Source organism: Pleurodeles waltl, chromosome 11 (genome assembly GCF_031143425.1).
Source record: "Pleurodeles waltl isolate 20211129_DDA chromosome 11, aPleWal1.hap1.20221129, whole genome shotgun sequence".
Classification (NCBI taxonomy): Eukaryota; Metazoa; Chordata; class Amphibia; order Caudata; family Salamandridae; genus Pleurodeles; species Pleurodeles waltl.
The window spans coordinates 868,842,950-868,860,909 of record NC_090450.1 but is presented as its reverse complement, the minus strand read 5'-3'; the positions used below and the strand labels follow the sequence as shown (position 1 = coordinate 868,860,909).

Sequence of the window (17,960 nt, the reverse complement as noted above, 5' to 3'; positions counted from 1 at the left end):
GCACCTCGTAAACCTGGGTGGAATCTGACAGGTTCCCAGGGAGCTGGGTCCACAAACTTCAAAACTCATTACAGAACCCACATGTGCCGTATGGCATGGTCGACATACAGAATGCAGAAGCCAATACAACAAGAAGCCTCGGAGCCGTTTCACAGAGACTCAGGATAGAGGATGAAATATTGGGATCATAGACTAAATATCCTGGACTCATTGATCTAGAGGGAAAGCTAGAAACTGCACATTGATCGCGAACCCCCGCAATGAAACGTGGGTTGCTGACATCTGGACGTGAGCCACAATTGACTGTGGTGAGCCAGCCTTCAATAGCCAGACACCAAGGTAGGGGAAGACTGGTACCCTAACCTCTGAGGGTATGCTGCGACCACTGCCATCACTTTCGTGAACACCCAACAGGTACTGCTGAAGTTGAAAGTGAGCATGGCAAATTGAAAATGCGCCTATCTCACTAGGAACTGCAGGTAGCACCAGATCAAAGATCCAGCCTTCAGGATCCAGTGCAGATAAAACTGGGCCTGTGTGAGCATCTTGAATTTCTCATTCCGTAGGAAGAAAATGAAAGATCAGAGATCTAAAATAGGATGAAGGCCTCCTTTTCTCTCAGCATTAGGAAATAACAAGAGTACCACTCAGTTCTGTCCTTCGAGGCAGGAAATTTCTCTATCTTGCTGCAAAAAGAGCCTGAAATTCCTGCAGCAAAAAATGGACAAATGATCCTCTGAAAGCTGCTCTGACGTGGTTGAAAAATGCAGAGGAGCGGAAAGGAATGGCAGGGTGTAGCCCGGCTGGACTATCTGCAGGATCCACCTGTTGGATCTCATGGCTTGCCACTCATGGAGGAAATGACTGACTATGCCTGCCAGAGGGTTGTTGTGTGCCTCTAAGAGCAAATTAAAGCAGCTTGGAGGATGCTGTCAGGGGCTGGGGCCTGGGAGATTTTCTACGCCTGAGAGCCTGGACCCTGTCTGTTAGATTCCCTAACTAACCCCAAAAAGACTGGTGGGGACCTTCTGTTGGGGTCGTGGGTGTTGTCGCTGCCCCTAGTGATACCTCAAAAGGGGAGAAATTGTTGAACATACTGACTTGCAGATGTGAAGACGGAGGGAGGACATAATGGCTCTACTTTCTTTGAAGTGGTGGAGGGTGGAGTCAGCCTTCTTGCCAATAAGGTGAGACCTCTCAAAAGGCCTGTAGATCACATTTATGTGTGGTGCGGGAGCACCACGCTATTGCTGACTGCTCAGCCTAAGCAGTTGCTTGTATCCAAGCCAGACCATATGATATACTTTGTTGCATTCGGACTACCTTGAATGGTCTGTGCTAAGTTGGCGAGGATGTCTTCTGGGATTGCTGGTATAACATATGGGAGTGCCAACACAGCAAACAGCTGGAATGAGTGGCTGAAGAAAACATCCTCTTCCCAAATTTCTGACTCCGTTGGTGTTGGGGTGGGGTTGGGACAGTTCGCTGAAAGAATTAGGGTTAACTCTTCTAGTAGATTTTGTACTACCAGGCTCTTTGGTACAGGGTGCTGTGTCAGTAAGGCAGGGTCACCTTGAGCGGGTCTGTGATGTTGTGCCACCTGGAAGGTCACAAGAGGGCAGGAGGAGGGTTTAGCCCAAGAGTCCATGAGTGTGTTAGTCATGTCTTTGTTAAATGGCAGTAAAGGTTCAGATGAGGTTTGTCTGAGTTGTAGAACATCTGTGAGGACATTGGTTTACTCCTCAACAGTGGGTAACTGTAAATCTAGACCCTTAGCGTCCCGTCTAATGACAACGGCAAATGAGGCTGATTCTTCCATAGAAGGACCAGTGTGAGAACCCAGCCACAAGTCCGGGGAAGTGTCCAGCCCACTGGTCTCTTTTAGGTCCATGTAAAAACTAGTGACGGAAAGGGTTGTGACCCTCATAACCATTGTCACCATCAACACCAAAAGGTGATTGACTTTTAGTCAGAGTATGATTAGAAGTGGTGTTGGAGTGCTGGAGGGTGGCTCCTAAGCAAAGGCCCTGCTTTATTAGAGAAAGAACAAACTGAAGCAGGGCGTGTCAGATCTGTTCTGGTGGTGCGACTGTGGATGAGAGTGAGCTGATAGGTTGTCGAAGATTCAAAGCATGACCACCCTTAAAAGTCTCAATCTGCTGTGGCGTCAATGAGTGCTGCAGGGATTCAGGGTGCATCGGGATCAGCTGTGGAATTGACTTTTCATTAGAGGACTGGGAGTGAGACCGAAGGGCACCTTGAATTTCTTGTGACGTCAGCTGGAGAGTGCTAAAGCTGGACTAAGGCCTGCTTAAACTTCTAGTTCTTCTTTTTGGACTTGGACTTACTCTATGACTTGGAATGCTAAGATGACCTGTCGCAGGAATGGCCAATGTCTTAGATTTTAATGGATGCAGCCCATACACAACTTATGGAGTGTTCGGCGATGTACAACTTGGCTTCCAGGATTGTCTACAGGTGCATCATGGCACACTTCTCACATGACTTGGAGTATCGGTCCAAATCCGAACACCAGAGGCACACATCATGGGAATCTGTCACAGAAATGTGTTTACAATAGTCAATGCAATGCTTAAACCCTGTAGTTTTAAGAGAAGACATTGTTCCCTTGAACACCTGAAAGAAATTTAGAGAAAGAAATTGTCAACTGTCGAGAAAAGGTTAGGAGCTAGCTCCGGATCCAGGCATTGAGACGCAGAAAGGAAGGGAACTGACAACAGGGGACGTGCTGGTGCCTATATTCAGCTTCAGCCATCACTTCTAGGGAAGACCAGAGTTGACATGGAGCCATACTACCACTGGTGCACAGGGGTTATGCTGAAAAATCTTCTAGATCTACTCTGGTGCACTGAGATATTTCAAGCATGAGGAGTCTGCAGTTAGAAGTATCCATCAGAAAAATTACATATACAAATTTTACTTTGTCAATAATTAAATAAAAATGTCAGCCACCATACACTAGTCTTTAGTGAAAAAGTGCTCTCTGTGATTCAGTAATGCATGGAACCCCTTTTAGCAAAAAAAATGGGTTTCTTGTAGGGTTTTTTAGGCTCTCGCACCACCTGGGAGAAATTTGGATGCACTCCTTATGAAAGTGCTTAAGCATTTGTTTATGAATCGCTCTAAGTTCTGCTGAAGTACATCAATGGGTCAGAGGTAGACATTCGCAGACCGCTCCAAAATCCAGATTCTTCTTTTTTTCCAGCAATTCCGTAATAGATTTCCTGGTGTTTTTGATCACCGTCTTGTTGCATGATCCACTTTTAGATGGACATTCTAATATTTTCAACACTGTCTAGATCCTGCTGCTACTAAGCTGGTACAAATCATCACATGTCTGCCACACTTGAGGGTTGGTATAATGCTCTTGTGGTGATAGTGTTTAGGTTTTGCCAAAAATGTGACAAGGGAAGCACCACTAAAATATAGCCTTTTGTAAACCACACCTGCAAGTTTAGATCACTAATCATGTAACATTTCCCAGAGCCCTTAGGTCCTGCTGAAGGCTTTTCTTTTCTGGGTTTTTTCTTGAGTTGGAAACCAGTTTTTGTGCTAAGATAATGTTTCGCAAACATGCACGTTCAGCTCTATAAATGCCCCACAATTTTAATTATAGGCTTCTAACTGATTTGGTACTTACTACTTTCCAGCATTAAAAGTTAACAAAAGTGCTCCATGACCATCCCCTCCTTGCTGAGAAACCACGCACTCAAAGAACTGATTTTCCTGCCCCAATCTCTGTTCATCAAGAACGTTTAAAACCTCCATAATACTTTTAACACCTTTTGATTAACTGGCAACGGAGGAAATGCTTTAACCCAGGGAAGCAACATGGAGTCTTCCAGAACACCAATCTTCAGAAGCAAAACAAACTGCTCTATGAGGTCACGTTACTTATACAGAAACGTTTTTGATTTTGAGGCCGCAATAACACAAATATGCGTAACTGGCTAGATGTTACCGATCTCAAGGCTAACAACCAAAACGCAAACACTAACTTTTTTGGCTTTCTGTTGTGAGGTAAAAGTATGGAACATATTAGTTCTTACTCTAAAATCTGCTTCATTCAACACAAGCGATTCAGTAACTACCTGATCATTCCATTAAACATCACAGCTGCACTTGTCTATACTCTCACAAAACAGGTAGCTGTTTCTCCAAAAGATCAGCTACATGATTTGTAAGGTTTCATGAATGACAGGACCGTTATGAAGTATGTCTTTGGCCTTACCACAGGTATAATATTAAAGAATAACATGTGACCTAAACCAGATAAAGCTAGACTCCATCAGTCTGCTGTAATTCGTGAAAAATTACAGTCAATTGATCATCAAAATTTTGCCTATCGTCTCCTTGTAAAGACACCTTGACGAGTGAAACTCTACGTCTCAACATCAAATTTGTCTTCAGACCGTGAGAAGTATCATTCTTTGCCAAAGGCAAATTACTTTTTGGCTCAACATTTACTTATATGCAGCTTCTGGCTAAGTGGCCACTGGCAACGCACAAGCTGGTGATGGAGATCCTTTAATTTCGGACGTGGCATCAGCACTAAACACTCCAGTGCTGCCTTTTCGACAAATGCTGCCACACAACTCCCTGATTTATCTCCTCCCTCCCACCGACTGGAGGCAGAAATGCCTTAGTCACTAATGAGTCATAACCGCTTTTATAACATTAATTTCTCTGTTTGGGGTCAAATTCGACATCTGTGGCATGAAAGGCATTACATTTATAAAGTAGAAACATTGTTTGTAAATCAAAAATACACACCCATTTCAGGGAAACATCTCTCGTAGGCTTGTCTTCAAGGGAAGAGTACAACTGTCCTGTTGGGAGTAGCAGTTGAAAAGCCACCTCCAGCAGCTTTGAATTAAACCTAAGGTACTGCAATGAGGCACAAGATCATTATGCTGCACTGGAATGTTTTCCTCTATTCCAAACTGTATATATGGTCTACATTCTGCCACAATGGGACTATGGAATGGTATGTCCTAGGTCGAAAGAGATACCATCCAATCCGCTTCCCTCAATGTTCCTAGAATCAGAGCTAGGGAAACCACTACAACTTTTGCCTTTGTATACTAGAGAGCATAAACCTGCAATAGGATGGTACTGTCCTGTTTTGGGATGATAAGATATCCACAGTAAAAACAACTTATTAAATTCTTCTTTCAACTCCTTCCAAAAGTCTTTTCCATGTGTTTCTGCTACCGAATAATTAGGGCTAAATGGGAGAATGTACACTTTCCACACTATCTACAGGACCAATAGAACAGTGATCAAACTATTCCTACTCCAGAAAGAAGTTAATCAACTTCCCTTCTAATAGTATCACATGCTGCATGGGAATCAACCGAGCAGCTTCACAAGTTATGAAGAGGACATTTCAAATTTAGCTTGAGTTACTGTAATATGTCGGGCCTGTTCTCAGCCCTTTGCCTGTATCTTGATTTGTGACTGTGCTGCAAAGGGTTGCTCTATTGCAAATTTAGGTGAATGACTTGCAGTGAGCTGTTGACTGATATTAAAAAAAGCTTGGGAGTTGGTCTCCTCATTGATAGTGGTAACATTTTTCATTTACACTATTTAGAAATGGCCAGAGAGTGGTATGAAGCATCCTATAAATTATTACCTTTGTGCTAAAGAACTGGGATATGCATTAGTCTATCTGGACTCCTTGTCAAGTTTAAGTATGGGAAATGCATTAGACCTTCATGTACACGTGGGCACAAGCCCTCTGAAATTAATCTGCTATGTGTGATTAGTGAGATTGGAAAGATTCCACTTTGAGGCCTGCATTTCATAAGGAAAAAATACAGAAGCCAATTTTTCCAAAATATAATTAAAAGAAAAACCATCACGAGGACCATTACACATAATATTATTAAGCATATCATGTACACTAACCTCGTGACGTGTATAAGGAAGCCTAAGACCTAAAGTTGAGGAAGTTCTCCTAGTTAGGGCAATGGATTAACGGCAGTCACATGAAGGAGTAGTTGGAACAACGTAATTTATCGCAGGCAAGCTCGGCTTAGACGTTGCACCTTGTTCTGTGGGACACCAACACTGAAAGGCCCACCAAATGATGTGGAACAATTATGGCTCCCAAATCCATCTGGCATGCAAACTCTACATTCAGTATTTGGCCCGTTCAAATACTGGTGGCTCCAGCAAAGTTGCCACAAGATCATCAATAGTTAACCTATGCAAAGTTGCAGGAATCTCTGTAGTTCTCAATAGCTCGATATTCACGTGAGAAATAGGACATAAGGAAGAGAAGAGGTAAAAAGCCCCTTTATCCAAAATAAAAAAAAGCATATTTTCATCCGCAAAGACAAACAACACTATTAAAGGCGTGATGGACACCAAAAACAGAAACACCCATCAACCATTTTTTTGATGGCATCTGAAATTGGAACCCACACCCAGCGCAGTTTACCAAACAACTTGAGAAAGAATCTAGGTCCTCACCTTGATCCAGGGACAGTGTCCTTTGTCTTCTTTGTCCTATGAAAAACGTGACTGTCTTGCTGAGACTTGCTACAGTACCTGCACTGCTTAAGTTTATGCTTTTTTTCTGTAAGTCACAGCGAAGAACAGCAACAGGGGGTCTGGATCACTTGACAGTTCGGGATGAATCTATTCCTAACTTTTAAGATCTCGCTGGTCCTCAGGGGACAATCTGGCCTTATAAGTCTTAACTTTCTTTTCCCTTCAGTGTCTAGCATTAGGGGTCATGCTGAAGCAAGTGATGCATTTGCAGCTGCCACAACTTCCCCAGAGCCCTCACCCAAGCAACAAAGAGTGGTCAAGTGAATATGTCTTTAAACTCCTGTCACTTAGTGCAGTTCTAAGGTCTACCTATGAATGGCTGTAGGAAGCTTATTAAATGAAAAGCAAAAATATAACAAACAGAAAAGCATGCATAACCATCAGATACGACTCCCAAGAAGGTTTAGGAGTTATGATATTGGTGTAGAACAGGTTTCAAGGAGGGGGATGGGAAGGGAAATAGGGTGTGCTGTCCTTGATGCACTCTTTGTCAATCCTAACATGCATCACACAACCAGTTCAACACACTGTGACATATGCGGTGCCACACAGTGCTGTCACAGTGTGTAAAATGTACTGGGTTCTCAACTTGTGATGCTTCAAAGATAAAGAATCTGCGGATGACACACTTTCCTTCAGAAGCACGTTTTACCATTCTTATGTTGCTTACTTTTTAATAAATCCCTACTAAATTTGTAATGCTGCAATAGAATGCACTTAATTCATTCAGCAAAGTTTAACGATTAATTTGAGATGGCCAAACTTACGGAAAAAGCATGTATCTGAATTGCTGATTCAACATATATTAATTGGTGCATTTTGGAACTCTTATGCAATACACTAACATTTTTGTACAAAAATATTCATTTATGCATTGTTTGATTTAAATGCCCCATTAAGAAAACAAAATAGTTTCTAACATTCTAACATATCAACCAAAAATATAGCTATGTGTGAACATGCTTTATTAGAAATTTGGGTTTCACAAACACATTATTAGTAAAAAAAATAATAACAAGTCAAATAGATGTGTTAACTTCTGTTGTCCAGATTTCATTCTGTTGATTATTCAGCCTCTATTAAAAGTGCATGTTAATGAGCAAGTGTCACTGTTCATGATGTTTCTATGTGTAGTACACCATCCCCACATTGGCTCGAACACACCATAGTGCAACACATTTCCACCTACAACTAGGAACATTAAACTGTTCAAAGTAAGTAACATAAATAAGCTAAGGATAAGAATTATTAAGAACTGTGGTAGTGGTAACAAAGAAAATAAAGAGACATCTTAATGTGTCATGGCGCAGTGTCAGTCGAGATGAGTGTGCAAGATTAAGGAAGCATTTATTAAATAAAGCACTCTCAATTAAGGTTTTTATTGCTGTATGTTTTAAGCTCATGCAGTATGTACCAAACGACCAGGTCATTTTCTAAAATGTACACATCTCTACATTAACTCTAGTAATTCACACTCAGTATGTGCATCTGAAGCCACAAAATGTGTTCCTAAAATGATGTTCATGACATGACAACCCACACCTTCAAAATAAAGCACTTTCCATGAAAAATATACATTTAATGAAAGATACACAATAAAGAGTTTCATTCCAAGAGTTATGTATATATGGACTTTGACTGCATATACAAATCGAGCAAAGACTTTGTGAACAGGGTCTCAAGAGCAGCCAGTATTTTAAGCATTAATAATTTATACTTATGATAAAGTAAGTCATGGAAATGATTGAAAATATTTTTGTTAATTATATCTTAGCCGATGGAGGGTTAGATGAGTGTCAGAATAGTATTTTTGTATGCGATGCAGCTGCTTCATGCAAGGGCGAGTAGCAGAAAGAGGGCAAAGGACAGAAGCATGAGACTCCCAAGGAGACCACAGCTTTCTGATAATGAGGAGTATTCAGAAGGTACTTAACCCTTCGAGCGTTTTCATCCCTTGACCAGGAAAGTGTAGAGGGGAAAGAAGGTAGCGACGAAGAGGAGGTCACAAACCCTCCCCTACCAATCTAAAAGCAGAAAGAAAAAAAATACACTGGAAAAAACAAGCAAAACTACTCTAGCACATTCATGGAAAATAGAGAAAACTAATTAAATACATTTTCCCAATGTCATTATATCCAATGTCTGCAAAAATAGGTGCTCTAAAATGAGATCAACAAAAAAAGGACCAATACTCAATTAGGCATGAAGTAATGGCAAATGCCCAGAGGACTAAGGGCCAACATCTAGATGGGCAGACAGTGAAGATCATGGTTCAGGTCAGCAGGTATTAAAACAAAGAATGGACCTTAAACAGTAACCCCATTCCAAACCCAAAAAATTTGGGCCAAATTATGTACTATATAAAATAGGCGAACAAACAAACATAATTTAAATCAGACTAACCATACCGACTACTTTAAAAAAAAAAAAAACCAACACACAAATATACACTTTGAACAATTTTAGATGAAAACAGCACTAGTAGATTTCAAAATATTTATCAAACACAACTGATTTTCCCAGACTGTACCTTTGGCAGAAAGCAAGTGTAAAACTCAAAACATCAAGCACAATTACAGAAAAATATATTATTGATAACATACCTTAACATTAATTAAAATAAAACTGATTCTCAGGTGTTTAATGAGGATCTGTTTCTTCTAATATTTTAGACATTTCAGTTAATTTCAAAATCAAAAGGAACTCTCAATTAGGATAATCTTGAACGAGTGAGTTGTACTAGAATGGGCATCATGCTCAGGACAAATACTGACATTACACATTGGCCTGTAAAACGTTTGACAGATTTACCACTGACCTGCAGAGCCTTCACTTATTTTCATGTTTTGGGACTCATTTCATATGGATAGGGATACAGATGGTTGGTAAAAACACTGAGATGTGCAGACAAACTAACATTGGAGTCATTGCACCAATTCTCTGAGTTTGTTAAAACATCTTGGGTAATGAAAGAACTAGGAACACTGAGTAAGCAAATCCTTTACAAGCAAAAAGAAAGCAAAGTTCTATTTTTAATGCAGAACAGTGGTTCCCAACTTGTGGTGCTGGGGCTCCTGGGGGGTCTACAAAGCCTCTTCAGGGGCCCCATGACTGCTTAGAAAATTAAATAATACCAACAGATTACTAAAGTATATGTAAATAAACTGGCTAAATGTGCAACTGAAAATGTTAAAACACTGTAAATGTCAAGGAATTTGAAATTGGAGGCTAACAGTTATATAAGTATGCTTAGATTGATTTGTGGGAGGGGTACAGGTGCATCAAACAGAATATAGTATTGATGATGTGTGGCTTCAACTGAATTTAGAAAAACTCCATTCTATATTACATTTTATATATTTTTTTTTTATATTTGTTTGCTAATTAATTAGAATGTGGTATCATTTGTGTATGCGTTTGATGGAATGCTTGTTCTGTAATTTTTGTGTATTGCTCTGCGGTCCAAATCATCCACAATGTTTAGGCCTGGGTCATATTAATGACTCAGTGGGGGGTCCACGGATTCTAATACTGATTCAGTGGGTGCCTCTGGGTTCCAGTAATGATAAAGTGAGGGTCCACAGAAGTCAAAAGGTTGAGAATCACTGATGCAGAATATTGTAGAATATCAAATGTATCAAATCACTGCAACAGACAGTTAAGAACAGTGCAAATACAAGGATTTTTAGCACCCAAGGCAATAAAAGGGTAATTTTGCAGCCCTTCCTTTACCAATGGAGCATATTTGGGTTTCAAGGGACTATACTACATCATGCATATTAGTGGCTACACGCAGCTGCCTAAATTTGCTTGCGAGTACAGCGGGCAAACCGTAGGCCTAAGACAAATGGATAATCTGCACAGAAAACATCTCTTATTCAAAGTTTTACACAACTCTCTGCCAAAGGTCATGTTTGGAGAAGAAGATATTGATACAGCTCAATGTTTTCAGAATATGCAATGAAAGAAGCTATCAGAATCTGCAGTGAAATGTAGGTGGTAGTGGTCTGCGAAATATGATGATCAGGTTGCCTTCTTGCAGAAACTTGGTAGAGGATATGTTCAAAACAGAAATGCAGTTGTGAAGCCCCCAATTGATTATGCAGCTGTCTGATACTCTCTACTTATTCTTTTACCCAAGGAAGGGTATATGGAAATAGGCATCCTGCAGGTCCAATGCTACCACCTACATGCAAGGGTCAAGGGCAGACCCGACCTGGGCCAGTGTGAGTATTCTGAATTTCCCCTACCGGAGAACACAGGTCTTAAACTTGGACTATGGCTTCCATTCTTTTTGGGCACCAGAAAGTAGCAAGAATTACAATCATGTCCTGCTTCTGGCATGAGCACCCATTCAATAGCCCCTGTGGCCAAAATGGCTTGCACTTAAAGCCAAAAAACAGAGATGTTCCCCTGTCAGTTACTGAAGGGGATGATGGAAGGTGGGGCAGAATGGAAAGGAATGCCAGGGCGCAGCCCTACCAAATGGTTTGCAGGACACACATGTTCGATAATAAGGCCTGCCAACCCAAAAAGAATCATCAAATCCTGCCTCTCACTGGGAGGATGTGCTCCAAGAAAGGGTTTTGGCAGGTGGGGCTGCATGTGAGTAGTGGATGATGCAGTCCCTGGACCTTTACTGCAGGGGCAGTGGGCATCATGGCCTCTGTTACAAAACTGCTTGGCATCTGGTGGAAGTTGGATTCAGTGGTAGTATGGAGTGCCTCCCACAAAGCTGTGAAAGAAGTGGTAGGGCTGATGTGTTTGGCAAGGTGGGGCAGACAGCTCCAAGGAGCGTGGTATGGCCCTGCTCTCCTAGAACCAGTCAAAAGAGGAGTCTGTCTTTTGCGCAAACAGGAAAGTTCCTTCAAGCTGCATGTCCATGAGGGACGACTGAATATTGCCTGCAAAAGCTAGTGGACTGTAGCCAAGCGTGGCAGTGAATGGCAACACTGGTGCTAATGGTAAGCCTCATGGAATTGGAGCCACAACTAATTGTGAACTTGGTCTGATCACAAGCACCCTCTATGACCTGGGCAAGGACAGGTCGAAGACCTTTAGATACCCGTGGGAGGATTTGAGTGACTAAACCCCAAAAGGTGTGAAAATAGCATCCCAGCAGGCATTCACTGATATAAGTGTCAGGCTGGTGGACAAGACGACTCTATTCCTGAACGCTGCCATCCGTTGTGACTCCTGATTGGGGGTAGAAGAAGGTAGGGGGGAATGTGTTAGGGTTAGTCTTACTTGCAGATGCCTGCACCACCAACCTTTCTGGAGAGGGGTGCCAAGTTAAAAATCCAGGGTAGCCCATGGCTGGGCAGTGGCGGTGTGCAAGCCGGCGGTTGACCGAGGGGCCTGAGCACGGCTTGGCCCATGCACACAACAAAATATCTGTAAGGGCCTTGTAAAAAGGCGAGAAGGGCTCAATGGGGGGAGGACGGGAGTCAGATCGGCTGAAGGACTTCTGTAAGGACACTGGTCTATACCTTCAAGGTGGGGAGTGCAAGGTCAAGAACTTCAGCAGCATTATAATGTGGTAAGAAGCACTCTCCTCAGTAGAAGAACCAGGGGGTGAGTGAAGCGCTGCCGCAGGGATGGCATCACAGCCACTGATCTCTTGCAGGTCATCATACCAATTCTTCCCAGGATAAGGTTGGCCAATCTCATTACTTGCACTGTCTGAATCATGACAAACAGGGAATAAAGGATGTGCCTTTTTCTTGGTGGAGGCAAATCTAGAGGAAGAAGTGGGGCATATACAGTGGCCAAGGATAGCCTCAGTCAAAATCGACTGGCATAGACTCGGCTTCAGAGGGGACAACTGGGACCATGTCTTCCGGCGTCGGTAGAGTGGGTATTGACATATAAGTACCAGGAACCAGTGTGGACCATGGAGACAGTGGCATTCAAGACTGAATCCGGATCCAGCGTTGTAGGGAGCTTGGTGAGTCTAGTTGTCTCCAATTGCAAACTTGCTGGTGGCGATGTAGGCACATCAGAGGGAGTTGGCACTGATCCAAAGAGGCGGAACATGGTCTAGCGGATCTCTTAAAGGAGTAGCAGCCAGCGAGGCCACCCGGGTTGTGAAGGAATACATTACAGGATCGCTTACCAAAATCAAGATATACAGCGCCGGTCCCATACCTTCTCAGGGAAGTGCGAGTGGGCAGGCATGGGGCAAAGTCCTTCTTGAATTTCTTGGTTTTTTCTTGGTCTTACCAAAGACTTTGATTGAATCTAAGACTGAGCCATTTGGCCACACGGGCTACTGAATGGGTGCTCATGGAACAATTCTTGCAACTTCTACACTTCGAACAGGACAAAGACCAAACATTCAACTTGGACCTGGCCGCGGAGTCTTTTGGTGCTTGGCGATGCAGAGTTTTTGCCTCGCAATCTCATATGGCTTAAGGTTCATCAACATACAGCACTGCAAGCATTATATTTGGGGCTCGACCCCAGGCACCACAGGTGAATCTGATGAGTATCTGTCACAGATATTTGTTTGTGATACTCAAAAGTTGTGAAGAAAAGGGGGGAAAATTATAGGGATAGGCGCTAACAGAATATCACCAAAACATTACTTTAACAATAGATAGTAAATACGGTGCTCCTGAACGGAGGGTCCTCCCAGCACCTCCAGTGTTTCTCCAATGGGAAAAAACAAACTGATTCAAAAGGCCAGAGCACTCGTATGAAATAAGATAAGAGTCTGTACAGTTAGGTTCTTGGTCTTCGGAAAATAAGTATATAATCCAAACAGAGTTAAAGTTCAGTGTCTTTATTCTTGTGCGAGGTTTTCATACATGTTCATCACATCAGAAAGATTCCATATGTGGTCATCACAACAACAGCCAACACGTGTTTCGTCTCAGAGAAATTAATCTCATTGACTTCCTCAGGGCTGTAAGAAACATAATAATGAGCTTGGTCATAATCTGTAGTTATACGTGATTATGGAAAATTAATACCTGGCACTAAAACCGTGGCCAAGTCCTTCACCAGTACCACGTGAGTGTCTAAAATCATCAAGTGACATTACCAAACGGAGCCACAGAGAAAAAACTGATTACAGTTTACCACAAGTGATAAACTTGTTATTATTATAAATATCACCAAAAGTTTGATGTGCACATGAAACGAAGTAGAAATTGAGAATTAGAAATAGGGATAAAGACTCCCACTAGATATGTGGCGATGAGAAACGGAAACTAAGGTTGAGAAATATACTCTTGATGACAGGGTGTCATTAGGAAAAAAGGAAACAGAAAGGCATCATAACACCTAGGAAATTGGTGAGTGAGTGTGCTAAATTAAGCATTCGCAAGTGTGTCTGAATAAAGGAAAACGTACTAAAATATAAGTAAGGTGTTAACATGAATAGATGGCTTATCCTAATCAAGTAAAACTCTTCAAGATAATGTACGATCTGAAATAAAATGATTGTAAGTCATTAGGAGGAAGATAATGAGTAAGCTGAATTTAAAAGGAATTAACAAAAGGACTATCGTGTACCAATAGAGAAAGAGTAGTGGGAATCACGTGACGGGGGCAAAACACTATTATCCCCGAGTCTTCGTGAGGGAGTGCTCATAAGTCAGCACGTATGGATCCAAAATCATTTACGGTGCGATCTAGAAGAGAAGAGCGCTATACTAAGGAAGTAGTGACAAGCATAAACAATATGGCATAAATCTAAAAGTAAAAGGTCACATACCTATAAACAAAACAGCTCTTTTGGGTAATTCTTGTGTTGGAGGCGCTGCGTCTTGCTCCCCGATAGTTAAGCTGGCATGTATGTAGAGAAAAAGGACATGTAAGCCCTCCGTCTCATCTAAAACCGATGTAACAAAGATTATAATCATATGTTGCTTCTCAGTTGAGCAACCAGACTCAGCCCCCTCAAAATAAAGTGCAAAATAAATAGGTTAACATTAATGTCACTTACCTAGAGGTATAAGGTATAGAAGAGACACAGAGTAAGGTCTCAGGAGTGTGTGTGAAACTCCTCGGCATGACAGGCAGTATTTTTGTTTAGTCCTTCTTTTATTCGATGATGAGAATCATCGGCTGGTCCGAAATAGAAAAAGGACAGAGTGTTGAAAGAAAAAGTGGGCGCCATTTTGGAGTGTGAAAGACACAACGAAAAGACAGTGTCCAACTGGGTGGATGAATTTGCTAAGCATTATCTAATGCGAATAATCTTAGGTGCTTACAAAAATTGATAGAAAGACGCAGAATAAGGTCTTACACGACACAGAGTAAGGACTCAGGAGTTTGTATAAAATTCTTCGGCATGACGGGCAGTATGTTTGTTTGGTGCTTCTTTTAATCGATGATGAGAATCATCGGCTGGTCCAAAACAGAAAAAGGACAGAGTGTTAAAAGAAAAAATGGGTGCCATCTTGAAACTGCTATGCATTAATTAATGCGAACAGCCTTAGGCACTTACAAAATTGATAGAAAGACACCGAATAAGGTGTCACACGACACAGAGTAAGGTCTCAGGAGTGTGTATAAAATTCTTCGGCATGTCAGGCAGTATGTTTATTTGGTCCTTCTTTTAATCGATGAGGAGAATAATGTAACTTAGAAGTAATTTGTTCGAAGGGTCCCAAAAATAAGAGATGATACAAAATATTAAAAACAAAGTGTAATCAGCCAAGTAATCCTAAGTAGTCATCGTCCTAATTATTCGTTTCATGTCATCATCGATTAAAAGAAGGACCAAACAAACATACTGCCCGTCATGCCGAATAATTTTATACACACTCCTGAGACCTTACTCTGTGTCGTGTAAGACCTTATTCGGTGTCTTTCTATCAATTTTTGTAAGCACCTAGGATTATTTGCATTAGATAATGCTTAGCAAATTCATCCACCCAGTTGGACACTGTCTTTTAGTTGTGTCCTTCACACTCCAAGATGACGCCCACTTTTTCTTTCAATACTCTGTCCTTTTTCTATTTCGGACCAGCCGATGATTCTCATCATCGAATAAAAGAAGGACTAAACAAACATACTGCCCGTCATGCCGAGGAGTTTCACACACACTCCTGAGACCTTACTCTGTGTCTCTTCTATACCTTATACCTCTAGGTAAGTGACATTAATGTTAACCTATGTTTTTTGCACTTTATTTTGAGGGGGCTGAGTCTGGTTGCTCAACTGAGAAGCAACATATGATTATAATCTTTGTTACATCGGTTTTAGATGAAATAGAGGGCTTACACGTCCTTTTTCTCTACATACACGCCAGTTTAATTATCGGGGAGCAAGACACAGCGCCCCCAACACAAGAATTTACCCAAAAGAACTGTTTTGTTTATAGGTACGTGACCTTTTACTTTTAGATTTATGCCATATTGCTTATGCTTGTCACTACTTCCTTAGTATAGCGATCTTCTCTTCTAGATCGCACCGTAAAAGATTTTGGATCCATACGTGCTGACTTATGAGCACTCCCTCACGAAGACTCGGGGATAATAGTGTTTTGCCCCCGTCACGTGATTCCCACTACTCTTTCTCTATTGGTACGTGATAGTCCTTTTGTTAGTTCCTTTTAAATTCAGCGTACTCATTATCTTTCTCCTAATGACTTACAATCATTTTATTTCACATCGTACATTATCTTGAAGAGTTTTACTTGATTAGAATAAGCCATCTATTCATGTTAACACCTTACTTATATTTTGGTACGTTTTTCTTTATTCAGACACACTTGCGAATGCTTAATTTAGCACACTCACTCACCAATTTCCTAGGTGTTATGACGCCTTTCTGTTTCCTTTTTTCCTAATGACACCCTGTCATCAAGAGTATATTTCTCAACCTTAGTTTCCGTTTCTCATCGCCACATATCTAGTGGGAGTCTTTATCCCTATTTCTAATTCTCAATTTCTACTTCGTTTCACGTGCACATCAAACTTTTGGTGATATTTATAATAATAACAAGTTTATCACTTGTGGTAAACTGTAATCACAGTTTTTTCTCTGTGGCTCCGTTTAGTAATGTCACTTGATGATTTTAGACACTCACGTGGTACTGGTGAAGGACTTGGCCACGATTTTAGTGCCAGGTATTAATTTTCCATAATCACGTATAACTACAGATTTGTTTGTGATAGTCTTAACAGGACTTAAAGAAGAAGTTACTTACCTTTGATAACATCTTACCAGGTAGAGATATATTCTAATTGCAGATTCCTTTCAATTTCCCCCCAGGCATCAGACTGTTTCCAGAGAATATTCTGAGCAGTACCCCTGCACGCTGAAGGTGGTGTCGATCGGTTGTGCGTCCATCATTGGACTCATCTTCACCGGATATGATGTTGCAGGCCCTATATAGGCATCACCTCAGCGCACTGATGTCAGTTTCTTTTCACGTCTTTCCACACCAGAAGCGCAGAGCCATGAAGAATACGGACTACTGGGGCATCAAAACTAAGGCCCTGAAAGTGGAGTCCCTGTCCCTAGAAATCAGTTCACAGAGTGGAGAGGATGAGTGGGTTGGTAAGGAATCTGCACCTAGAATGAGTGTCTACCAGATAAGGCATTACTAAAGGTAAGTAAATTGTTCATCTGATAGAGACTTTGAGCTGCAGATTCCCTACCTTTGAATAGATACCCAAGCAATACCATCTCCAGAGGTGGGACTGTGAACCAAGATCATATTAGAAAGTCCTCCAGGACTGAACGCGCAAAGTACCCATCCTTAAGGACCTGACTGTCCAGGCAGTAGTGTTTGGTAAACATGTGCAAAGATATCCACATTGCTGCCTGAGAGATATCAAGGACTGGAACTCCACATGCTAATGCAGTGGTCACAGCTGTAGCTCGAGTAGAATGAGTGCATAGAAAATCCTAGTGCAGAGTATGACCCAACTGGAGATGGCCCGCTTCTGCACTGCCCAACTATTCTTTGCACCCTCATAACCGACAAAGAGTTGATCATCCACCAGGAACTCTTCTGTACAATCAAGGCAGAACGCCAATGCTCTTTTTGGATTCAGTGGTGGAGTCTCTGCTCTTACTTAAAGGGATGTGGGGGTCAGTAAAAAGTAAACAAGGTGATAAGATTGGCCTAATATAAGGGTGTAACCACTTTAGCAGAAAAGCAGCCCTTATGCAAAGCATCATTTTGTGCTGACCCACTTCAGAAAGGGACTGAAAACCTGGCTTTTTGAATAAACATCAGCAGCAAGTGCCTGGACACCCACCTGGGTGACAAGCTGTGTTATACAAATAACACCTCACTGATTGATTGTCTTTCTGTGGGGAGTGGGCATCACCCTGTCCAGAGTCCCTAAATTCTACCACATGCAAGATAGCACAATTTCCTAAGTTGTGTCTTCTTTAGTCTGGCCACCCTAGGGGTG

The 17,960-nt window shown here is 41.7% G+C and overlaps 1 protein-coding gene across 4 annotated transcripts in view; it reads right to left on the bottom strand.

Moving 5' to 3' along the window:
* Nucleotides 1-17,960, bottom strand: part of GIT2 (GIT ArfGAP 2) — a 374,247-nt gene that overhangs the window by 114,149 nt on the left and 242,138 nt on the right. For 2 of the 4 annotated variants that reach the window (XM_069214720.1, XM_069214724.1), the window contains exon 16: nucleotides 8,514-8,603. The exons of the other annotated variants lie outside the window; for them this stretch is intronic. In XM_069214720.1, the coding sequence (XP_069070821.1) occupies nucleotides 8,514-8,603 (90 nt within the window). The remainder of the gene's footprint in view (nucleotides 1-8,513; nucleotides 8,604-17,960) is intronic. 4 annotated transcript variants of the gene reach the window in all.